Source organism: Schistocerca americana, chromosome X (genome assembly GCF_021461395.2).
Source record: "Schistocerca americana isolate TAMUIC-IGC-003095 chromosome X, iqSchAmer2.1, whole genome shotgun sequence".
Taxonomy (NCBI): Eukaryota; Metazoa; Arthropoda; class Insecta; order Orthoptera; family Acrididae; genus Schistocerca; species Schistocerca americana.
Window position 1 is genome coordinate 521,674,002 of NC_060130.1, and position 26,633 is coordinate 521,700,634.

Below are 26,633 nucleotides of genomic sequence, written 5' to 3' on the forward strand. Positions count from 1 at the left end.
CATCTTTAGCTATTAATGAGTTCAATTGTAAAACAAGTGATTTGCTTGGTCATGTCTAATCAGTTACTTGTAAAAGTGGTCGCATTACCAACATGTTTTCAAATAATTATAGCACGGAAACGATCCGGACATGGGTTCCAGTTCAAAATATTATCTACTCACTCCCCTCTGCAAGCCCTGGAAGTTTGTAACGGGAATTTCAGAATACCCTGTATGTACGATTTCTGTGCATACTGATTATGATTCGCACAGGGCGTCATCGGAACGGAAGACAAAAATGAAACGAATACCTTAGTGTAAAATTCAAGGAAATTATTATAACGAGAACTTGGATGAATGATGACTCACAGTAATGAAATGCGATTATTTTACTTTCTAGACTGTTGTGAAGAACGTTGTTGAATGGTGCTTCCAGAGATCACTAGATGCTTCCGACTCTCATCTTTGCAGTTCGTAATATCGATAGTGATGGAAATTGATATTTGAAAATTGTGAAGAGTTTGGCGTCTGCTTCCAGAGACCAATTTCAGACAAATCTCTTACTGAGTGCTGGAACATGATGAAAATCAGTGTAAAAGTTCCGGATAGCAGTACCCTGCTACCGGTGGAGGTAAGAAATAGAAGTATACGTAGACAGCGACGACAAGGGGTTAAGAAGTGTGTATGTAGTGTAGCGAAGTTTACGTTTTCAGACAGTTCGTAACTTCGAAAGCAAGCCAAAAAGAACATGGTATTGTGTGCGAAACGTTTTTGACGGTGCTTTCTAATTTTCCCAACTGCTGTAAGTAAATTAATCTTCCAAGTGTGATTTCAGAATGATTTGTATTTTCTGAGCTTAATATAAAGGCAAATCATGTGTAAAGACTCACAGGTCTGTAATGAGGTGACGACGGCGGGTGGTAGGGATCGACCGTTGTTTTCTTGGACAATCGTCCCCGCATTTGCCTCAAGTAATTTTGGAAAAGTTCACGCTTTGTTATTTCCACACTGTCATTTGTTGTTCACACAAACTTACTCTGTTGTCATGTCAAATCCACCATTGGTAGCAGTTTTCATAAAACATATATATATTTGGTAAAGCTGTGTCACAGATAAATGGAAAAACATTGTTTGTTTACTTTTCATAAGTCGTTAGCGACTAAGTGCAATATCTTGATTTTTTCAAAAGAGAGCCGCCAGTTTCGATAAATTAAATTCCACGAAACGCCTACACACATAAGGTGTTTGGCATGCATTTGTGCCTTAGTTCTTTCCATATAGACTCTAAAAATGAAGCCATTGCATTTCATATAATTGTTACCTGTAGCCATATGATATTATAAAGAAAGCTAATTGCAGTGGGAGAATTTTCTGCTTGGCATTCATGAAGTCACTGCTGAGGGTTTTCAGATGTTGAGTTCAGTGTATTGTTTTGGCTGTCATCTAGTCTATATAACTTTCAGAGCTGTTAACAATAGCAAGGTAGAATTATTCCCATTGTGACTCGAATATGTGTATTGATTGTCTTCATGTGTTTGATATCCAGATTATGTGAAAAGATGAAGCAAAATCTGGTGGTGTTCAATTGAGATAAAAATGTTAATGGCTGTATTGGTATTTCATGAAAGATTTATTTTTGATTTCTGTTGTATGTCCCTTTTACAGCAGGTAGTTATTTCCAATAAAAGGATAAATAAGTTTACTAGCAACTGTTGCAGTTACTGATACCTAAGTTGCATATAGAATGAAAGTTTTTATTTGTATTTAATATTGTGATTTTATTTAAGGTTTTTTTTTTTTTTGTCATTATGTTTACAAACCATTTTAATTACCACCACTGAGGGAAATGTGTTCCACCGTAATTATTTTTCTAAAGGTGTATGGTTTGCTTCACCATTCGTGTTACCTTTGTTGCTAAATGCTGTCATATTTTGGCCATATCTTTCTCGGGCATATGCCCTAGTTTACAATAATTGCACCCAAAAGATAGCGTGCTTATGTTTAGGTTTTAAAATGAAAGTCGCGGTGTCCTATAGAGCAAGCTGGTGCAGTGGTTACCACACTTGACTCACATTAGAAGACCCAAGCCTGCGTCCGGTCATCCTGATTTACATTTTCCATGATTTCCCTAAATTGCTTTAGGCAAATGCCATGATGGTTCCTTTGAAAGGGCATGATTGACTCCCGTCCCCATCCTTCCCTAATCCGATGGGACCGATGCGATGACCTCGCTGTTTGGTCGCCTCCCTGAAATAAACCAACTCTGTCTTTCCTTTTTCATTGAATCCCGTTTAAGGAAAGTCAGGGTTTTGTATTTACTTGGAGATTTACCCTTACATCCTTGACCTGAAAGCCACTGACGTCTTTTTGGACATCAGATACATCATTCTGTTTGTGCATTATGACAATGATTGCGCTGTATGCCACATCCCTCTGACATGTTTTATACCATCCTCCACTGCTAGTGCTGCCACCTGCAGTCTGAGTGGCTATTGCAAGTTGATGTCAAACATAGGTAGTGGCCACATTAATATGACTGGACTGTGTATTTTCCAATGTTTAATTTCCTTCATTTCAACAGTTCTGCTGCCTTTTCAGAAATGTAATGCAGAGAAGTGTGCCTTCCTCTCCACTTGTAATATAGCTCCTGTCACAGTTCCCTGAATGGGACAGTAAATTTCATAAGGGTAGTGAATACAAAATGTTACGATGATAATATTGGCTTCATTATTTATCCATTACTTCCAAAAAACGCAATTCCTCACAACGTATACAACCACCGTGGTCAACTGTACACCATCGTCCTCGCAAAACAAACTTACCTCAACTGTGTATTTCTCAGTGCTTTGAACACTGAACTCAATGAGTGTTTGGAAGAGATATATTGCTCTGGTGCTGCTGTAACTTATTGACTTTTTGCCTGAGATGCTGGAACTTCTATTGTATTAGCTTTATCAGTTACAGTTTTTTCAGTTTGTACAAAAGACGTGCAGTGAAGGAGGACTTTATCTAGGATTCATGTGCTGTGACATCAGATGTATCAGCAGTCATTCAGCACTGTCAACAGCCCCTTCTCCATGGGATGTACAAAGGAAGTGCCAATATAACACAAAATAGTAAACTTCTTTGCTGAAAGTTATGTTGTCTGTGTATCGCTGTTTGAAATTTTGACTAGCCCGATAGAGAATATTTCCACCACTGTAAGGTTAGGAAATATATTTTTTTAGATTCTGAAGTATTTTTGATTAAAAGCATAAACGGCTCATTTACCATGTTGCAGATAATAGATACTACTGCATAAAGACACAATGTTGCTTAACATTGTTCCCAAAATATCAAAAAGTTCTTTACATATTTTCTTCAGATTTTTACACGATACTGTAATAAAAATTAAAGTGGATGTAGGCTATAAATTTCTTAAACAGCAGTGTTCAGGTCTCCTTTAAAACACTGAGAAAGAAAACATCCATTCATTTCAAGAGACTTCAATACCCTATCAAGTTTTGTTTGCAGTAACATTGAACAAGGCTCAAGTTTAGCGAGAAGGGGAGGGGGTCAGAAGATTAGGACATGTATCTAACTCCCATAAATATTTAGCAATTGTGAAGTATTGCTGGGTTTGCTGCTCAGATAAAATAGGTTTTGAGTTTTGATTACTGCTGTGTAAATGATTTGTTAAAGCCTCCAGTGCCTGTACTCTGCACCTCTCTGAAGAGTGATTTAGTTATGTCAGTCTGGAGATAGTTCGGCAATATCAGTCTGGAGAGCACAAATGCTCTTTCAAACATTCTCAGCTTTTGTCACTTTAAAAAAGGAACTTTGCTTCTTTCCCATAAAACAGTAGATAAGAAATTTGGCTACATTGACTCTCCTGGTGCATTAACTGATTATATTCTTCTTGGGTCTGTAGTCAAATCATGCAATAATCTGAACACACTATTTCAGGATTCCACCTGGCCACCATGTTCAGGTGAAAACACTCCATGCTAATTTTTTTGTCCATTTTAAGTACATACCACAGTTTTATCGTTGTTTATACAGATGGATCTCAGCAAGAGAATGCTCTCAATTGTTCTGCTGTTTTCCTTGATGGGGTTTTTGAAGTGCATCTTCCAAAACAATTTACAAATGATGGGGAATTACATGGCATTCTGATAGCATTAGAGGAGATTCAAAGACATCACTGTAAAAGGTTTCTTGTCTGTTCTGACTCTCTTAGTGCACTGTAAGCATTTCACCAAATGTATCCAGTAGACCCACTAATTAAGCTCATCCATGACTCCTTAAAGCAGCTTCAACACAGAGGCAAGGAGGTGATCTTTTGCTGGATACCTGGCGACATTGGAATATATGGCAATGACATGGCCGACAAAGGTGCCAAGTAAACGTGTTGGGATAGTGCCATCCATCAATTCCCATCCATTTGCATGTCATCATCTTATTTTCTGACAGATGTATCATGCATCAATGGGAGACTGAATGGTTGCAGATGACAAATAACAAACTGCGGTCACTCAGATCAACCACAAAGGTGTGGTGGACTATATATCAATCTCACTGCTGGAAGGAGATTCTGCTTACCAGACTGTGCATCAGGCATAGCTTTTTAACACATGGCTTCCTCCTCCGGTGGGAAGAACCACCAATCTGTGAAGTTTGTTGTGTGCCACTCTCAGTTCATCATATTTTGGCTACATATGCTCTATATACTGATATTAAGGCAGCCCTCATTGTCGCTGGAGATATGCCCATCATCCTCACAGATATCGATTTGTGTTACAAGGGTGGTGAAATTTTGTGAACTGCCAAGTCTCGTCGGTAAACTGGTGGGAGAGGGTGACAGTCTTTAATGTATTATAAACTGATCCGCATGTGGGGACAGCCTTCGTCTCAACCTACGAGATTTGCTTGCTGACTTTTCATCATGGCACTGACGACAATGATGTCGAGCACCCAATAATAATAATCTGGTATTTTCTGCCAGTCATAAAAGGCGAAGAAAAAAACAAACCACTAATAGGGCTAACCCCCCTTTTAGTGTGATTATTTGGTTCAGGACAGAACTAATGAATCCTCGGACAAGCGCTGTCATGGTCGAGGACGACGCTTGAACCCTATGCCCGTCCACAATGATAACGACACTGTTAGCCACACGGAAGATGATTTAAATCCAAATGGAGGTGTTTTGCAGGGTATGCTTCCTGCAACCACTCTAGAAGGAAAGCAAAGACAGAGGATGAGATGGTCAGATGAAGTTAACAAAAACCTCATGTTCTGTTATTACCAAGCAACAAACTTAGGAACCAACACAACTGGATACAGATCACAAGTATACAGAATATTTATTACCAGATACCCAGAATTAAAATTTTTAACGGAACAAGGACTAGCTGATCAGATCCGTGTTGATCAGATACGTGTAATAATAAAAAATAACAGGATACCCCAGTCAGAATTAGAAAACATCAAACAACAAGTACAACAAATACTGAAACAAAATAATGTACAATCAGAAGAAGAAAATACAGTAATGGACTCAAACATCCCGGAGCTAACAAACAAACAAAGAAAGAACAACACGCATCAATTAAACAATCAGAGGAAAACGGAATCTTAAGACAGCCACCAGAACAAGCACAAATAGAAAACAAAGTGACACACATGTTAGATATAGAAGAAAAATTTCAGCTGACATATAAATAATACAAAGACACAAATACAGACATTAGACCATTCTTGCATAGACCACCAAATAACCCACAAGTCGAAACAACTATCAACACAATCGTACAAAACAAAATATGGAAGAGTTACAGCTACTGGTTTATATAGGAGCATTCACTACACTAAATATACACACTAGGCAGAGATCAGAACCAACCAACACACAGAAGAAACCCACAAAACCAGCATGGCAACACAGGCTACAGATCAGAATAGAAAAACTGAGAAGACATCGGACAGCTTACACAATTCATAAGAAATGAAATGTCAGGGGGAAAAAAAACGAAAAAGGTTAGGTAAAATCTCACAACAAGAGGCGATAGAGCAATTAGATGAAAAGAAGCAGAAATTACAAGCATTGGCCAAACGACTTAGAACACACAAAAAAAGTGAAAATAGAAGGAAACAAAACCAAACATTCAACACAAACCAAAAGAAATTTTACCAGACAATAGATAACACACACATTAAAATAGACAATCCACCAAGCATAACAGACATGGAACACTTCTGGAGCAACATATGGTCAAACCCGGTACAACATAACAGGCATGCACGGTGGATACAAGCGGACACACACACATAACAGATAATACCGCGGACGCCTGAAGTGATAATTTTGCAACATGAAGTCACCCAAACAATTAATTCTACGCGCAATTGGAAAGGCCCTGGAAAAGATAAAATACCAAATTTCTGGCTAAAGTAGTTCACCTCAACACATTAACATCTAACTAAATTAAGTTACATTGCAGACCCATACACATTCCCTGATACACTTACACATGGAATAACTTATCTGAACTTAAAGATCAAGCAGACACAGCAAACCCAGCTAAATATCGCCCCATAACATGCCTATCAACAATATACAAAATATTAACTTCAGTCATTACACAGAAATTAATAACACATACAACACAGAACAAAATTATAAATGAAGAACAAAAAGGCTGTTGCATAGGAGCACGAGGATGTAAAGAGCAACTGATAATAGATGCAGAGGTGACATATCAAGCTAAAACTAAACAAAGGTCGCTACGCATACATTGATTACCAAAAAACTTTTGATAGTGTACCCCACTACAAATATTGGAAATATACAAATATAAAAAGAAGAAATTAACACAACTAATTGAAATATCCATACCCAATACAACAAATATACAAAAGAAAACAGGAGAAAAAATTGAAAAATACATCCAACTGGCTGAGGAAGTCAAGGACATGTGGCATCAGGATATAGTTGACATTATACCAAAGTAGATCGTAAATTGATACAGTTCCTAAACATAGTAATGAAAAATTGGAAAACCACACTTAATATCCAAACAAATTCAGATAATATCACATCACAGCCAATACAGATTAAGCGTGGAATATACCAAGGAGACTCATTAAGTCCTTTCTGGTTCTGCCTTGCTCTGAACCCACTATCCAACATGCTAAATAATACAAATTATGGATACGGTATTACTGGAACATACCAACACAAAATCACACATTTGCTATACATTGGTGATCTAAAACTACTGGCAGCAACAACTCAACCAATTACTAAAGATAACAGCAGTATTCAGCAATGATTTAAATATGGCTTTTGGAACAGACAAATGTAAGAAAAATAGCATAGTCAAGGGAAAACACACTAAACAGGAAGGTTACATATTGGATAACCACAGCGACTGCATAGAAGCGATGGAAAAAAACAGATGCCTATAAATATTTAGGATACAGACAAGAAATAGGAATAGATAATACAAATATTAAAGAACTAAAAGAAAATATAGACAAAGACTAACAAAAATACTGAAAACAGAATTGGCAGCAAGAAAAAAGACAAAAGCTATAAATACTTATGCTATAACAATATTGACCTACTCATTTGGAGTAGTGAAATGGAGTAACACAGACCTAGAAGCACTCAATACACTTACACAATCACAATGCCACAAATATAGAATACATCACATACATTCAGCAACAGAAAGATTCACATTAAGCAGAAAGGAAGGAGGAAGGGGATTTATCGACATAAAAAACCTACATTATGGACAGGTAGACAATTTTAAGCTACACCACTGCAATTTTATAACCACTTCTACAACCCTCTAGATCACATAACATCAACAGATACGAAGAAAGTAAATTGGAAAAAGAAAACACTACATGGCAAGCACCCGTATCATCTAACACGGCCACACATCGATCAAGACGCATCCAACACATGGCTAAGAAAAGGGAATATATACAGTGAGACGGAAGGATTCGTGATTGCAATACAGGATCAAACAATAAACACCAGATATTACAGCAAGCATATTATTAAAGACCCCAATACCACAACAGATAAATGCAGACTTTGCAAACAACAAATAGAAACAGTAGATCACATCACAAGTGGATGTATAATACTAGCAAATACAGAATACCCCAGAAGACATGACAATGTAGCAAAAATAATACATCAACAGCTTGCCTTACATCACAAACTTATAAAACAACACGTTCCCACATACAAGTATGCACCACAAAATGTACTGGAGAATGATGAATACAAATAATACTGGAACAGAACCATTATAACAGATAAAACACCACATAACAAACCTGACATCATACTCACCAATAAAAAGAAGAAATTAACACAACTAATCGAAATATCCATACCCAATACAACAAATATACGAAAGAAAACAGGAGAAAAGAAATTGAAAAATACATCCAACTGGCTGAGGAAGTCAAGGACATGTGGCATCAGGATATAGTTGACATTATACCAATTATACTATCAACTACAGGAGTCATACCACACACTATCCACCAGTACATCAATGCAATACAGCTACATCCAAACTTATATATACAACTACAGAAATCCGTAATTATTGATAAATGTTCAATCACCCGAAAATTCCTAAATGCAATATAACATATACCGTACAGTTAAAAGGAAGTCACGCTTGATCAAGGTCCGCGTCACTTTCCATTTTTGACCAGACATAACGTCTGAGAAAAGAAAGAAAAAAATAATAATAATCATCTATGCTAATATCGCTGGAACTGATTCATACCATGAATGGTGGCCCTTTCCTACACTGCAGAAGACCAACAGCATGTGTACAAAAAGTGTTGCAACTGTCCCTTAGCCCATATGAATGTACAGCACCCCACTGGTGAAAGCTGGCAAAAATGAGGACTCGCTGTCAATACATTTTGCTGGCTGAGTCAGTTTGTTACTGTGCATGTAGGATGGTGGGTTCTCTAACGTATCCTGGGGGCCTGTCTTTAGAAATAACAATAATTTTAGAAAGATACGTATCAACAGAATGTATTCATCCACTACCTAAGACTAGAGTGCTCTTTAGCTCAATAAAAGGTGTTGTAGGATTGAGAAAACCCAGTATTTACAAACCTCTTGCCACAGTGGGAAAATCGTAAATTGGCTGTACAATTTAAATCATTCAACACAGATGGGCTGAACACCGTTGCCAAACATGTTTGATGCAGCCTTGCTAATCTGTGGTGGCAGAGCACTGTCTTTAAACATTCTGTGTCCCTCAGTACGGTGACACAAATGGTTGCCACCTGTGTCTCTCTTTTGGGACTGTGTTTTAACCTAATGAAATTAGACTGGCAGAAAGCATTGTGAAGGTTAGCCTTGATGTAAGATTTGGAAGCCATTTTACCTAACTTTAAATAACAATGGTCAAGAATGTATTGACAGTGGTACTCGACAGCGATTCATCATTTTTGCCAGCTTCACCACGGGGCATTGCACATTCACTTCTGTTAGGGGACAGCAGTGACGATTGCTGACACACATGCTGTTGGTCTTCTGAGGCATATGAGGGCAGCCATTCATGGTAGCAATCAAGAGATTAGCATACAGTGTTACCATCTGAAGATGGCAGCTAGGTGCACTGCTGAAATAGTGTGTTCAGATGATTGCAGATCTGGGAAGAATATCATCAGTGGATAAGGGGCTTTGGTAATGTGTTCTCAAAGATTTTGAAAGCATCATCTGTAGAACCTTCCTGAACCAACTTCACTACACTTCTGTTGTGCCATTTTTCCATTGATACCAGCTGAAGAGTTCATTTGAGCGTGGTGAGAAAGAGTATAGGGATTATTTTTGCATCATTAAATTTCCACATTCCTAGTCTTTTTCCAAATACACTTTTTTTTTTGCATCACATACATGTTATAGTTTTGGGTGGAGATTTTAATTTACTAGATATAGATTGGGTGTCTCAAATGTTTACAACGGGTGGCAGGACAAAGAATCCAGTGAAATTTTTTTAAGTGCTTTATCTGAAAACTACCTTGAGCAGTTAAACAGAGAACCGACTCGTGGTGATAACATATTAGACCTTCTGGTGACAAACAGACCTGAACTATTTGAAACAGTTAACGCAGAACAGGGAATCAGCGATCATGAAGTAGTTACAGCCTTGGTAATATTAAAAAAGGTAGGAAGATTTTTCTGTTTAGCAAAAGTGACAAAAAGCAGGTTTCAGAGTACTTGACGATTCAACACAGAAGTTTTATAGTTTTATCTCAAGTACAGATAGAGTTGAGAATCAGTGGACAAAGTTCAAAACCATCGTACAATTTGCATCAGGTGAGTATGTGCCATTCTAGATTGTAAGATGACAAACGGCCACCGTGGTACAACAACAGAGTTAGAAAACTGCTACGGATGCAAAGGGAACTTCACAGCAAACATAAACATAGTCAAAGCCTTGCAGACAAATAAAAATTACACGGAGTGCAATGTAGTGTGAGTAGGGCTATGCGAGAGGTGTTCAACGAATTCGAAAGTAAAGTTCTATGTTCTGACTTGGCAGAAAATCCTAAGAAATTTTGGTCTTACATCAAAGTGGTAGGTGGATCAAAACAAAATGTTCAGGCACTCTCTGACCAAAAGGGTACTGAAACAGAGGATGGCAGACTAAAGGCTGAAATACTAAATGTCTTTTTCCAAAGCTGTTTTACAGAAAAAGACTGCACTGTAGTTCCTTCTCTAGATTGTTGCACAGATGACAAAATGGTAGATATGGAAATAGATGACAGGGGATAGAAAAACAATTAAAATTGCTCAAAAGAGGAAAGGCTGCTGGACCTGATAGGGGACCAGTTCGATTTTACACAGGGTACATGAAGGAACTTGCCCCCCCTTCTTGCAGCTGTGTACTGTAGGTCTCTCTAAGAGCGTAGAGTATAATGACTTTCCTGCAGACTAGAAATCTACTCTGTAGGAATCAGCATGGGTTTTGAAAAAGGTGATTGTGTGAAACCCAGCTCACACTATTCATCCAGGAGATTCAGATGGCCATAGACACGGGTTCGCAGGTACATGCCATGTTTCTTGACTTCCGCAAGGCACTAGATACAGTTCCCCACAGTTGTTCAGTGAACAAAGTAAGAGCATATGGACTATCAGACCAGTTGTGTGATTGGATTGAAGAGTTCCTAGATAACAGAACGCAGCATGTCATTCTCAATGGAGAGAAGCCTTCCGAAGTGAGTGATTTCAGGTGTGCCGCAGGGGAGTGTCGTAGGACTGTTGCTATTCACAATATATAAAAATGACCTTGTGGATAACGTCGGAAGTTCCCTGAGGCTTTTTGCGGATGATGCTGTAGTATATTGAGAGGTTGCAACAATAGAAAATTTTACTGAAATGCAGGAGGATCTGCAACGAATTGACGCATGGTGCAGGGAATGGAATTAAATCTCAATGTAGACAAGTGTAATGTGCTGCGAATACATAGAAAGATAGATCCCTTACTATTTAGCTACAATATAACGTCAGCAACTGGAAGCAGTTAATTCCATAAATTATCAGTGAGTAGGCATTAGGAGTGGTTTAAAATGGAGTGACCATATAAAATTAATCGTTGGTAAATCAAGATGCCAGACTGAGATTCATTGGAAGAATCCTAAAGAAATGCAGTCCAAAAACAGAGGAAATAGGTTGCAGTACATTTGTTCGCCGACTGCTTGAATACTGCTGACCGGTGTGGGCTGCGTACCAGATAGTGTTGATAGAAGAGATAGAGAAGATCCAACGGAGAGCAGCGCGCTTTGTTACAGGATCATTTAGTAATCGCGAAAGCGTTATGGAGATAATAGATAAACTCCATTGGAACACTCTGCAAGAGAGAAGCTCAGTAGCTCGGTACGGGCTTCTGTTGAAGTTTCGAGAACATACCTTCACCGAGGAGTCAAGAAGTATATTGCTCCCTCCTACGTATATCTCGCGAAGAGACCATGAGGATAAAATCAGAGAGGTTTGAGCCCACACAGAGGCATACTAACAATCTCTCTTTCCACGAACAATAGAAACCGGTTTTTGCATCTGAATGTTTACTTTTAAGTATCATAATAGACACATTTATTCCGTTGTTTCTTCTTATGAAAGACCTAGTCTAGTGACAGTACCACCTTTTCCTTCCGGGGTCCTGATGTAATGTATTGTCACATTTATAGAAACTTAAATCCTTTATAACATTTTATGCGCTTTTTTATCACAAGCTGAAGCAATTCACTAATTTTTATCAGAACTGTTTATTTTTAGGACATTGTGGGAGTGATCTTTGAATCTGAGCAAGTACCTTGCCTAAAGCTTGTTGAGATTTGTATGATTTGGAGACGCAGTGTTGGAACACTAATTTTTATTTAAAACATGGGCTTTCTTCAGTATCTGCTGCTTTTTAACTATAATCACTTGATTTGTTTAATGCTTCTTACCACTTCTTAATTACAGTATAAATTAGGCAGGTAGATCAGAATTCCACTATTTCCATTTAGAGTGGTTTTTAAGGGTTGCTGTGTAGTGTTAAGGAACAAATGTTACTGTAATTTCAGTATATAGAATCACAGGAAAGCAACTGCTGTACATTTCTTATGCAAATTTGTCTGGTAGAACAGCTCATTGAAGGAAAAATTTTGTAAATGTGAGAGTTTGAGCAGAAAAGGCTTGGGCATCTCGTTAGCTGTGGTTGTGTACCAATGAAGTTACAAATTTCATGTATCCTATATCCTAATCAAGATATTAGTAAAGTGACGTTACGGGATAATTTTCTGTTCATGGTATGTAAATCATAATTACTCAAAATTCAGAAATGCCTGTTAACAATGTAAGGGATTTTAATTTTTTTCATAACAAGTTACCCATGCCACTCATTCATCTTTGTATTATCTCTTGTAGGTTGCTCCAGATGCAACTCTTCAATCCCTTAAACAAGCTATTTCTGAAACCAGTGGCATACCAGCTGCTAATCAGAGGATAATTTTCAGGGGTGTCGCAATATTTGGTAAGTAAACATAAATACATGAAAGAAGTAAAAATCTTTGTAATTGTGCATGCAGAATGGTAGCTTTACAAAGCAAGTGAAAAGTGTCGATTCATTTACGTCAGTGAACTGTTCGATGAACTGTTTCACAGTCCAGAGATTCTGCTGTGTTTCATTATTTGATAATTATAGTGAAAAATACGGGTGGGTAGATTCCAGCTGGCTCAGTATTAGAATCTCTGAAAAATCATTTCAGATAGTTTCCGGATTTTTGTCTTTGATTTATAGCTGGAGAAAGCATATTTTCTGTGTCTGTGCCTTTACCCACTCTTCAGCTATAGGTTGCTGTTAACTGTGACCCTAAGGCTAACATATATGTGGTTTGGGGGCCCTACAAGAGCTTTGTGCTTTTAGATATCATTTACATACATACATACATACATACATACATACATGCATACATGGTGTGATGTTCAAATTTGAAGAATTTATTAGGAAAACAAAATAGGCAAACATAGTTGGAAAAGAAAAGAGCTGCTAATTTTCCAAACAGGATCACTGAGTGAAATAGAGCAATTTGCAGCAAGTCAAAAAACATTTCATCTACAGATTAATACAAGTTGTAGCAAAAGTCTGTCACAACATTGTAACTGTTGCCTGTTTGATGCCATTTTCATGGCCATAGTGCTGTTGCTAGTAAGCACCATGCATTTCTTCTGGAAACTTTTCTTTTAAATCAATTTGCCCAGCACTTCGGGATGTGTTGAAGAGGACATGTTCCATCCTGTGACAAAATTTTGTTGTGGGTGAAAAACTTCAGAGAAACAGTTAAGGGGTAAAATCTGTGAAAGGGTCATCCATCAATCAGAACATTAAAAAGTATTGCGAAAGTATGACATTGGACATTATTAAATATTAGGCAGCTCATAAGCATGTCCGCTATGTGTGTGTCTGATAACTGTCAGAGGTTACTGCTTCATTATTGCCCTTACATTATGGCTGAGGTTTAGCAACTGAAGACTCAAGATTGCAAAAGATTTGTAACATTTTTAGAACAAATTCTGGAAGTGATGACTGATGACGTGATTCTCAGTATGACTGAAAAGGGTTTTGCCAATTACGTGCTTAACAACCAAAACTTACGTTATTGCCCATAAATTGTGCACCTGAAAAGCTCATTGAATGGTCTAAAAAAATGAAGGAAACAAGAGTTACAAACAAACTGCTCTTACTGGCCTTCAAAGTAATCACCATTAGCTACAACACACTTCCAATATCAGTTGTAAAGCTGTTGGCAACGATCAGCAAACACTTCTTGTAGAATCACTTAAAGCACTGTGATCATATGTTGTTCGATATCCGCATCATTACAGATGATGAGACCTGGTGCTACCAGTGCGCTCTAAATTACAAGTTACAGTCAGTGACATGGTGTTTCTCTTCCCCACCTCTTGTTGCTAGAAAATCATGATAGATGAAGCTCTTGCTGTTGTAAAGTTTGATCTTAATCTTGGATTTTGTCAGCCAACTTCCTCTAGGAGGCAAATGAATATGGTTCCAATAATACAGCTTTACTGTTGTAAAGTTTCAATTAATTCTTTTAGCATTATACACTCCTGGAAATGGAAAAAAGAACACATTGACACCGGTGTGTCAGACCCACCATCCTTGCTCCGGACACTGCGAGAGGGCTGTACAAGCAATGATCACACGCACGGCACAGCGGACACACCAGGAACCGCGGTGTTGGCCGTCAAATGGCGCTAGCTGCGCAGCATTTGTGCACCGCCGCCGTCAGTGTCAGCCAGTTTGCCGTGGCATACGGAGCTCCATCGCAGTCTTTAACACTGGTAGCATGCCGCGACAGCGTGGACGTGAACCGTATGTACAGTTGACGGACTTTGAGCGAGGGCGTATAGTGGGCATGTGGGAGGCCGGGTGGACGTACCGCCGAATTGCTCAACACGTGAGGCGTGAGGTCTCCACAGTACATCGATGTTGTCGCCAGTGGTCGGCGGAAGGTGCACGTGCCCATCGACCTGGGACCGGACCGCAGCGACGCACGGATGCACGCCAAGACCGTAGGATCCTACGCAGTGCCGTAGGGGACCGCACCGCCACTTCCCAGCAAATTAGGGACACTGTTGCTCCTGGGGTATCGGCGAGGACCATTCGCAACCGTCTCCATGAAGCTGGGCTGCGGTCCGGCACACCGTTAGGCCGTCTTCCGCTCACGCCCCAACATCGTGCAGCCCGCCTCCAGTGGTGTCGCGACAGGCGTGAATGGAGGGACGAATGGAGACGTGTCGTCTTCAGCGATGAGAGTCGCTTCTGCCTTGGTGCCAATGATGGTCGTATGCGTGTTTGGCGCCGTGCAGGTGAGCGCCACAATCAGGACTGCATACGACCGAGGCACACAGGGCCAACACCCGGCATCATGGTGTGGGGAGCGATCTCCTACACTGGCCGTACACCACTGGTGATCGTCGAGGGGACACTGAATAGTGCACGGTACATCCAAACCGTCATCGAACCCATCGTTCTACCATTCCTAGACCGGCAAGGGAACTTGCTGTTCCAACAGGACAGTGCACGTCCGCATGTATCCCGTGCCACCCAACGTGCTCTAGAAGGTGTAAGTCAACTACCCTGGCCAGCAAGATCTCCGGATCTGTCCCCCATTGAGCATGTTTGGGACTGGATGAAGCGTCGTCTCACGCGGTCTGCACGTCCAGCACGAACGCTGGTCCAACTGAGGCGCCAGGTGGAAATGGCATGGCAAGCCGTTCCACAGGACTACATCCAGCATCTCTACGATCGTCTCCATGGGAGAATAGCAGCCTGCATTGCTGCGAAAGGTGGATATACACTGTACTAGTGCCGACATTGTGCATGCTCTGTTGCCTGTGTCTATGTGCCTGTGGTTCTGTCAGTGTGATCATGTGATGTATCTGACCCCAGGAATGTGTCAATAAAGTTTCCCCTTCCTGGGACAATGAATTCACGGTGTTCTTATTTCAATTTCCAGGAGTGTATTTAGTGGTTGCCTAATTTCTCACAATTATGACATTTCTTGACCACCATGTTTATCAGGTCTCATCCTGAAATTGAGGGTGTAGATCAATAAAGCACGTGCACTGGATGATCTTAAAGGAGCTTCCATACCAAATTTTGTTGGGGGCGTGTGTAGACTTTTTCTATGACACTTAAATGGCATGTGTACCCCAGTATGATGTATCAATAATCATATAGAAATTTGGTGAATAAGTGAGGAGGTATTTTGTAGCACCCTTCACAGATCAGCAGAAGTATGTTACGGTATGCATTTTAAAGTGATAATATAATTCTTAGGCTAATGTAGCTATGTATCAATTGAAACCAGCTTAGAGTGCTTGCTTGCACAGATGGCATTCCTATGCTTTGGGTGTAAGGAAGTCTAATACTTAACAGGATTAAAGTTCAATGGTTAAAAAAAAAAAAGTAAAGTTGTCAGCAAAAAGGTTGGTTTGAACACAATGCTTCATTAGGCATTGCTGCATTCAAGGTAGTATACTCTTGCCTTGCTCAGATCACTGGACTGACTTTCACAGCCAGTTAGAGGAGGACCTACGGTTTAATGTGGGTTCATAATCGTGGAACAGTTTGGCTGTTTTCAAATTAACAAAACTTGCAAGAGGTGATACAGAGGTATAAGTGACGGATAAAAAGATTAGGACTGACTGGAATTTGAACCCGGAACCTGACGAAATGTAATCTAAGCACACCACTGAGCCCCCAAGCCACATGTTACATGATAGTCGAGTATCAGTAGGTTTTCTGAAGAAATGCTTCAGTGGAATGCCAGGAATTTGTCATTTAGGGACTACTGTACTCCTCTGAATAAAGCCCTCTAAATCCTGTTAAGTTACCTGCTTCTCAAACATGAAAATTACAAATGAAAATTTCATTTTAACATTGGTTTTGCTGTTGTGTTTAGTCAAAAGACTGATTTGATACAGCATAAGTTTGCTTTGAACAGTAATGCTGCTGACAAGATGACTCTTCTATATAAGTAATAGTATATACATTTGACAATGCTGGCGCTGATTTTGTGTTTAGCATTTGATGATGCCACAATGGCTCCAGTATATTAGGACATGTTTTTATGAAACGTAGACTGAAGCTGATAGTCTGATGACAAAAAATTTGTGACCATAGACACAAAGTAAAGGAAATTTACTGCTCTCAATGCTAGTTTATCTTGAGCAAACTTACTGTCTCTGATTAATTACTGCAGGCTGCATTTATTTGAACCTGCTTGCTGTAGTCACACCTTGTCCTCCCTCTGATATTTCTGCCCCCCCTCCCACTTTACTTTCCTCTAAAACCAAATTGACTATTCTTGATGACCATTTAGTCATCCGTCCTTTATCAGGTTGTGCCACAAATGCCCCCCCCCCCCCTCCCCTGTTTGATTCAGTACCTCCTCATTAGTCATATGATCTACCCATCTAATCTTCATCATTCTTAAAGAGCACCACATGTCAATAGCTTGTATTCCCTTTTTGTCAGGACTTTGTATTATCAGTGTTTTACTTCCATACCTGGCTACACTAAAGACCTTCAGAAAAGATTTCTTGTCACCTAAGTTTATCTTCAATGTTAACAAATTCCTCCTTCAGAAATAAGTTCCTTTCTATAGTCAGTATGCATTTTATATGCACTCTACTGTGGCAGTCAGTTAATTCGCTGTTCAAATAGCAGAACTTGTCTGCTACTTTCTCTCTCATTTCATAATCCAATTCTTTCAGTATCACCTGATTTAATTCCACTATATTCCATTACCCTTGTTTTAATTTTGTTGATGCCCTCGTTATAACCTTTCTCAAGACAATATCCATTCTGTTCCACTTGTCTTAAGTCATTTGCTGAGTTAATTATAGTATCGTCAGCTAACATCAATTTCTATTTCTTCTTCGTGAACTGGAATTTGTTCTCCAAATTTTTATTTGATTTCCTTCACTGCTTGCTGAACATAAAGAGTGAAGAAAACTGTGGACAGGCTGCAACCCTGTCTCACTCCCTTCTCAACTGTAGCTTCCCTTTCATGTCCTCTGACTGCAATCTGATTTATTTACAAGCTATGTATAACCTTTACGTCCCAGTATTTTATTCCTGGTGGCTGTAAAATTCCGAAGACTATAGCTGATTCAACATTATCATAAGCTTTCTGTAAATCTATAAATGCTGTGAACATTGATTTACCTTCCATTAACATATCATGTAAGATAATCCTTGGGTCATTATTGTGTCACGTGTTTCTACATTGCTCCAGTGGTCAGTTGCTACCAGTTGCACCATTCTTCTGTAAATAATTGTGTTTTGAAACCATGAGTTATGAAGTTGATAGTTAAATAATGTTCACACATGTCAGCGCTTGGTTTCTTTGGAATTGGAATTATATTCTTCTTTAGGTCTGGCAGTATTTTTGCCTGTCTCATACATCATGCACACAAGGTGGAATAGTTTTGTCTTGGCTTACTGTCCCAAGGCTCTCAGTAATTCTGAGAGATGTCGTCCGCTCAGGGGTGTTTGTTCAGACTTCGATGCTGTGTGTTTTCTCACAATATCATCCCCCCAGGGGGCTCTCCACTCTTTCGTGGATTCATGTTTGGCTACCACGGGGCCCCAGCCTTTGCAGCATTTTTTCCCTTCTCTGCTGCATGCCCATCGTCTTGCTGTTTTTTCCCTCCACTTCAGGAACATACCTGGGATGTTATTAGGAATGTTCTGCATTGTCTTTGGCTGATGTAAGAACCATCTCACCTTTGTTTTTCGCTCCCTTTTCCTTTCTCTCTCTTCTCCTCTCGTTCTTTTGCTTCAGTGTTTGAGGTTTCTCTTTTTCTTTGTCCTCCCTGTGCGCTCCTGAAGGCTGTCCTATGCATTTGATGCATAACAGGTGACTGTGTAATGCATAATTTCCAGCCCTGGGTTGACTGGCAGGGTCTGCACATATCCCCTGGTACAGGCCGGGAGCAGGGAGGGGTGATCGCCTGAGCTGCGACCTTCACAAATTGACGATTGTTCCCTCTGTCAGGTGTTCAGGTGCTGTGACCATGGGTCTGAACAATCACCTAAGGCAGGTGCGCCCCTTGTGAAGGCCCACAGTTGGAAGGGTACACCATCGCAGACGTTGGCAATCATGGGGGATTTCCTCGTGGTGAGTCAATCATCTTTCCAGTCAATGTCTACAAAACGTAAACGTAACGACACTAATGGTTCGAAGACCCTTCCTACTGCACCATGGTTCCTCGTGGTCTCACATATTGAAGATGGTCAGTCATTCGACACAGTAAATCTGTTCATCATTCAGAAAGGTTTTGTTGTAATTGCCGGCCCTGTGAAATCATGCTCTTCTTTACGGAATGGCACTTTGCTTTTGGAGACTACTTCTGATTTTCAAGCACAACTTCTTGCTGCTTCACATTTCCATGGCTACCCTGTTCGTGTTGAGGCCCATAGAACTTTGCATTCTTCCTGTGGTGTCATTTATACCAGGCTCCATGACGATCTAACCGAGGCCAAAATCCAATCTTACCTCTCTGATCAAGGTGTCAGTGTCATGCATCGTGTAATGAAAAAGGTAGATTCCTCCTTAGTGCCCACCCTCACTCTTTTCCTCACCTTTGATAGAGTGGTGCTTTGGTCAAAGATCAAAGCAGGTTATGAAATAATCACAGTCCAGCCGTATATACTGAACCTGATTCACTGCTACCAGTGTCATCGTTTCAACCACGCTACAACGTCTTGCCAACACCCAGCCACATTTGTCACCTGTGGTAGGGATGTGCACGAGGGCGGTTGTCTGCCTTCTTCTCCCCGCTGTATCAACTGCAATGGTGGCCATGCGACCTCATTTTGGGATTGTCCCGTGTATCTTGATGAGCGTGGTGTCAAAGAGATTCGGAGAAAGGTAAAAGTGCCTTACCCAGTAGCTCGCAAGATACCAGCTAGTCGAAAACCATGCATTCTTCCATCTGGCATCTATAGTTCTGTTCTTCTTACCCCTCACTCCATGAAGGACATGGTCGTGCAGACATGCGACCTCAGATTCGGCCCTGAGGTTGTGAAATCACCCAGTGTCAAGGTAGCATCACCATTCCCCCATCCTGCTGTGCAACAATCTGTCAAACTTCTGGCTCAAGTGGGAAAGCCACCAGCTACACAACTGTTAGGCTGGAAAGGATAGGAGTAGTACTCCCATGAAGACTTCCTCCGTCCCTCCAGCCAAAGAACATCAGAGTCTTCCTCTAATGAGAAAGGCTCGAAGAAGTCCATCAAAGGCAAATGGTCTTCTTTGTCAACTTGAAGATCCTCTTTGACTGTGTTGCCACGTGATACCTTAACCCGGCCGGCCTCTCTCGCCATTGCACACCACCAACAGTTCCTCAGCGGTGAACTCCACAGACCGACCCCACTAGCAAGCTGATGCTTCTGTGGACCCCATGGAGCAGGATCCTCGTGCTTCTGTGCCCTGTAGTAGTGACTCTACACAGGCTGTCATTTGGCAGCTGCCAAGTTGACACCCCTACATCTCTTCCTCCTCATGACTGTCCTCCAATGGAACGTTTGTGGCCATTTGTCCCTCAAGGAGGATTTATGGCTGCTTTTAGCATCACAGCATCCCCTTGTTCTCTGCCTTCAGGAAATGAAATTGCACCCTCACGACCGCTTTGAGCCTTCATATTACTTACCGATCTGTTTTGACCTTCCCCCTGAGGTTGGCATTCCATCTCATGGCGGCGTCATGCTGCTCATGTGGGATGACAATCATAGTCAATCCATCTCCCTGACGACCTGTCTTAAAGCTGTTGCAGTTCGCCTTTTCCTTCCCCGCCTGACTTTCTCGCTCTGTACGATTTATGTACCTCCATCATTCGATGTCACCAGGGCAGACTTCCTTCAGCTTATTGAGCAACTACCTCCCCATTTTTGCTACTTGGTGACTTCAATGTGCATCATCCCCTGTGGCATTCTCCCAGGACCTGTCAAAGGGGTGCCCTCTTGGCTGACCTTCTTAACAAACTTAACCTCTTCTGTCTTAACACTGGAGCACCCACTTTCCTTCCCAACTCATCACATACCTATTCCCATTTGGACCTATTCTTCTGCACTGCCCATGTTGCCCATTGTCGTGAGTGGTCTTTTCTTCCTGACACCTACTCGAGTGAGCATTTCATGTGTGCTACCCATTGACTCCTACCGCATCCACGTGCACACCTAAATGGCAGCTTACTAAGGCTGACTGGCAGCTTTACTCCTCCCTGGCAACCTTTGAACAACATTATTTCCCCAGTTGTGATGACCAGGTGAAATAACTCATGAATGTTACCCTTACTGCTGCAGAACGTTCCATTCCTCGCACTTCCTCTTTACCATGCCGTGTTCCAGTCCCTTGGTGGACCGAGGCATGCCGCGATGCAATTCACACACAGAGACGTATTCTCCACATTTCTAACCATCATCCTAAAATGGCGAACTGCGTTCATTATAAACAAATGCAAGCAAAGTGTTGTCGCATTCTTCGGGAAAGCAAAAGAGCTAGCTGTATTTCATTCACTAGTTCTTTTAACAGTTCCACCCCTTCCTCTGTAGTGTGGGTCAAACTCAGACGGTTCTCTGGGACCAAGATCCATTCCCCAATTTCCGGCCTGACAGTAGCAGACAATGTCCTTGTGGACCCTATTACTATCTCCAACACCTTCCATTCCTCAATTGGAAATGAGAGGAGGAGGCATGAGCAATACCCTTCTCTTCTCCAAATTGTAAGTGCTACAGTGCCACCTTCACTATGAGGGAGCTCGATCATGCTCTCAGTTCATCCCAATCCTCTACCCCAGAACCATATGCCATCCACATTCAGATGTTGCAGCACCTTTCTCTTGCAGGCAAGCAATTTCTGCTTAACATATACAACCTCATCTGGGCAGAGGGCACATTTCCTGGACACTGGCGTGAAGCTACCGTCATGCCCATACCTAAGCCCGGTAAAGACAAAAACTTTCCTTCTAGCTGCCGCCCCACCTCTCTTACCAGCTGTGTTTGCAATGTGATGGAACATATGATTCTTGCCCGGCTGGTATGGTGGCTTGAGTCTCGCACTTCACTGATGAATGCCAATGTGGATTTCGAGCGAGGCATTCTGCAGTGACCATTGCGTTACTTTATCCACCCATGTCATGAATGGCTTACTGTGGAATTCCCAGATCGTGGCTGTGTTTTTCGATTTGGAGAGTGCCTATGACAACTGCTGGAGAACTGTTATCCTCCGTACTCTTTTCACATAGTCTTCCGTAGCCGCCTGCTCTGTTTCCTTCAGGCATTTTTACCAGATTGAGTTTTCAAGGTGCGTGTGGGTTCTGCCTTGTCGGACACCTTCATCCATGAAAACAGTGTGCTTCAGGGTTCCGTCCTGAGTGTCATCCTCTTTGCTATTGCCATCAACCCTATCATGGCCAGTCTCCCACCGGGCATCTCCAGCCCCATTTTTGTTGATCATTTTGCCATCTGTTGCAGTTCTCCACGGACCTGTTTCAGTGAGTGGCATCTTCAGCGGTGTCTTTATCATCTTTACTCCTTGAGCATCGACAGTGGCTTTCGCTTTTCCACTGACAAAACTGTCTGTATGAATTTCTGGTGATGCAAGTGGTTTCTCAAACTATCTTTACAGCATGGACCTGTTGCCCTTCCGTTTGTTGAAACTACGAATTTCCTGGAGCTCATGCTTGATAGGAAGCTCTTTTGGTCCTCCCGTGTACCTGGCAGCCCGCTGTACGTGGTTCCTTAGGCCGGGATTACACTATCAAATTTCTTTGTCAAAGATTTGATCAAAGATGTGATCAAATATTCCGTCAAATATATTTGACAAAGATCTTTGGCATAGCGCTAGAAGGGGTATTACACTGTCATCAACTTTTTCGTCAAAGTTCAAGATAGCTGACAACAACTTGTTATTAACCGCAGCAGTTGCACGTACCGCAATTGCATTGTGTGCACATGCGGGAAAGAAGTGGGGGGGAAAAAAGGAACCATACATACAAGGTTTTAAATTCCTGGGATTACAACTTGATAATAAATTCAGTTGGGAAGAGCACACCACAGAACTGCAGAAACGCCTTAACAAATCTGTATTTGCAATTCGAGTGTTAGCAGACGTAGGCAACGTAAAAATGAAAAATCTTGCATACTTTACCTACTTTCATTCCATAATGTCATATGGTATAATATTTTGGGGTAAATCTTAAAGTCAAACAAGTTTTCGGAGTCCAAAAGCATGTAATACGTATTATTTGTGGAGTAATTTCACGGACGTCCTGCAGAAACCTCTTCAAAGAACTGGGTATACTAACTACTGCCTCTCAGTATATTTACTCGTTAATGAAATTTGTCCTAAATAATATCTCTTTTTCCAACAAACAACTCAGTTCATACATACAATACCAGGAACAAAAATGATCTGCACAAGGACTTAAAAGCGCTTACTTTAGTTCAAAAAAGGGGTCCACTACTCAGGAACACTCATGTTCAATAATTTGCCAGCAAACATAAAAAATTTAGTTACAAATAAAGATCAGTTTAAAAGAAGCCTGAAAGACTTACTAGTGGCCAACTCCTTCTACTCCATTGACGAAATTTTTAATAGAAACAAATGACGTATTAATTCATACTATTAGTATTGTTATTCCAGCTTTAAAAAAATGGACATGGTCCACATCCCCGAGGATCTCTTCAGCACAGATCTATGGAACAAAAAACTAATCTAATCTGGGTGAAGCCATGGGTTTTACGACGACACGATAAAAGCATTCAACAAAACTTGTTACGTGAGCTTACAGTGGAAGACGTCAAATCGTACATCAATTAATTAAGAGTGGATGAGCATACATTTCTGTATGTGCTCAGTGAAGTGTATCACAAAGCACAATATTCACTTAAGAACTGTTACATCTTTCAGAAGACAGGCTCACTGTAACACTCGGATTCCTTGCTACAGGAGAGGGTTGGGTTTGGGTTTGGGTTTGGGTTTGGGTTTGGGTTTGGGTTTGGGTTTGGGTTTGGGTTTGGGCTAGGTCAGGTCAGGTCAGGTCTCCAATCTTCTTAGTCTATTTTTGTATTCAGGGTGCCTCACGTTGTAAAGCGCTTCATCAGCTTCATACATCTCTATTAATTTTGTAGTTGTCGGCACACGCTAATTGTATTTACCGGCAATGTTTATAAAAACACTACAGACGACAGAACGCTGCAGCGATGCTAGCGCTCCGTGTGGTAACATGTCACATTGGAGTGAACAGAAGACAGATTTCTTTGATCAAATCTACAGCCAGGCCCTAGATTTGATCAAATATTGGACGACATTTGACAAAGTCCCCATTACACCATCAAATATCTTTGACAAAGATATTGGACGAAGAAATTTGATAGTGTAATACCGGCCTTAGTGTCCTCAATGGTACTTCCTGGGGTGTTGGTTGAACCAGCCTCCTCTATTTGTACCAGTCCCTTGCCTGTTCGAAACGCATCTATGGGTGCTTTGTTTATGCATCTACACGCCCATCCCTCTTACGCCATCTCAACACTATCCACCATTGTGGCATTCATTTGGCCATGGGTGCCTTTCACACTAGCCCGGTTGAGTGTCTGTATGCTGATGCTGCTGAACTATCCTTGTCCTACCGCTGTGACTTTCTCCTCAGCAGGTATGCGTGCCGTCTATCTGCCATGTGTGGCCATCCATCCTGTGCTTCATTCTTTGATGATTTCTTTGATCGTTAGTATGGGGCTCATCCTTCTTCTCTGTTACCTCCTGGAGTCCACTTTCGGCACTGGTTACGGTGGCTTAACTTTACACTACCTGCACTTTTCCGGTGGGTGTGAGCCCTTTGCCACCTTGGCATCGTGAAGTGGCCTATGTTAACCTTTGCCTTCATGCTCTTCCTAAGGACACTACTCCAGCCTCGGTCTATCGCTTTCAATTTCACGACCTTTGCATGGAACTTCGCTTTAGTACCTTTGTATACACTGGTGGCTCTTGGTCTGACTGTGGGGTCAGTTGTGCCTTCATCATTGGCACCCGTGTTGTTTGATATTAGTTTCCGGCACACTCCTCAGTATTTTCAGCCAAGCTCTTTGCCTTGTATCAGGCCATGGAGTAAATCCGGTGACACAGCCTTTGTGAGTCTACCATCTGCTCACTCACTTGGCGCCCTTCAAAGTGTGTGCGTGTGCGCGCGCTGTACTCTGCCCGTCCCTTAGTGCAACGGGTCCAGGAAAACTGTCAACTGCTCACTCTTGGTGGAGCCAGTGTGATGTTTCTGTGGGTTCCTGGTCATGTCGATCCATCAGGAAACGAGGCTGCTGACACTGATGCCAAAGCTGAAGTTCTTGTACCTCAGCCCGCGAGTACCTATATTCCTTCTGATCTCTGTTTTGCTGTCTTTCAGGAGGTGGTGTCCCTTTGACATCGCCAATGGTTCTCCCTTCACAGGAATAAGCTCTGGCTTATTAAGCCTCTCGCAGGGGCTTGATGACCACCTCTCAGCCCTCCCGCCAGGAGGAGGTTATTTTAACTCTGCTGCATATTGGACATTGCCTTTTTAGCCATTGTCATTTGCTAAGTGGCACTACCCCATCACTTTGTACACATTGCACTCAAGTTTCAACTGTCTGTCACTTCCTGCTGGAATGTCCATTTTTTTAACCTTTTACAGCCCTGCTTGGGTTTGTGGTCTGAGTTATCGGCCATTTCAGTGAATGACGCACGGGTTGTCGACTGTGTCTTACTTTTTATCTGCCAAAGCAATATGGTGAAGGCAATTTAATTTTTAGTTTTGGACCTATGTTTCTGTATGGTGTCTCTTTTAGCCCTTTTGCCACATGCCTGTTTCAGCTGTCTTCTATTATGTCAGTTGGGACTGACACAGTCATTCTTAACTCCTCTCTGTCTTCACCTTCTATAGTTTTGGCTTAGGTGCATATGACCCCAGCTGTTTTTTGCACCCTAAAGCAAAACAAAACCGAATTAAAGTATCATATCTTCCATCTCATCTTCATATACTTCCCCTTCCCCTTCTACAATATTGCCTTAAAGTTCATTTCCCTTGTATAGCTCATCTATATATTACTTTCACCTTTGAGCTTTTCTGTTGTGCCTAGCACTGGTTTTCCATTTGAGATTTTGGTATTAATATAGCAGCTTTACTTGTCTCCAAACTTCTCTTTAATAGTATATAGGCAGTACCTACCTTTCCCTTAGTTCTGCATACTTCTGTAGTCTTGCATTTGTCCTCTAGTTACTCCTGTTTAGCCATTTTGTATTTCCTGTCACTCATTTTTCTAGTTGTCTGTATTCCATTTGATGTGCTTCATATGTAACATTTTTGTATTTTCTTCTTAAATCAGTGAAATTCATTATCTCTTGAGTTATCCAAAGTTTTCTAGTAAGCCTTGTCTTTTTACGATTTTGATCCTCAGCTACCTTCACTGTTTAATCTCTCAAAGCTATCCTTTTGTCTTCTACTGTATTCTCCTATTTGACCCATGTCGCCTAATCCCCCCCCCCCCCCCTCTCTCTCTCTCTCTCTCTCTCTCTCT

At 41.1% G+C, this 26,633-nt stretch overlaps 1 protein-coding gene across 1 annotated transcript in view; it reads left to right on the forward strand.

Moving 5' to 3' along the window:
- The first annotated feature begins 448 nt into the window (after positions 1-448).
- Positions 449-26,633, forward strand: part of LOC124556014 (ubiquitin domain-containing protein DSK2) — a 44,919-nt gene continuing 18,734 nt past the window's right edge. Inside the window, exons 1-2 of the mRNA XM_047130052.1 lie at positions 449-610; positions 12,920-13,025. Coding sequence (XP_046986008.1) covers positions 557-610; positions 12,920-13,025 — 160 coding nt within the window. The 5' untranslated portion in view covers positions 449-556. The remainder of the gene's footprint in view (positions 611-12,919; positions 13,026-26,633) is intronic.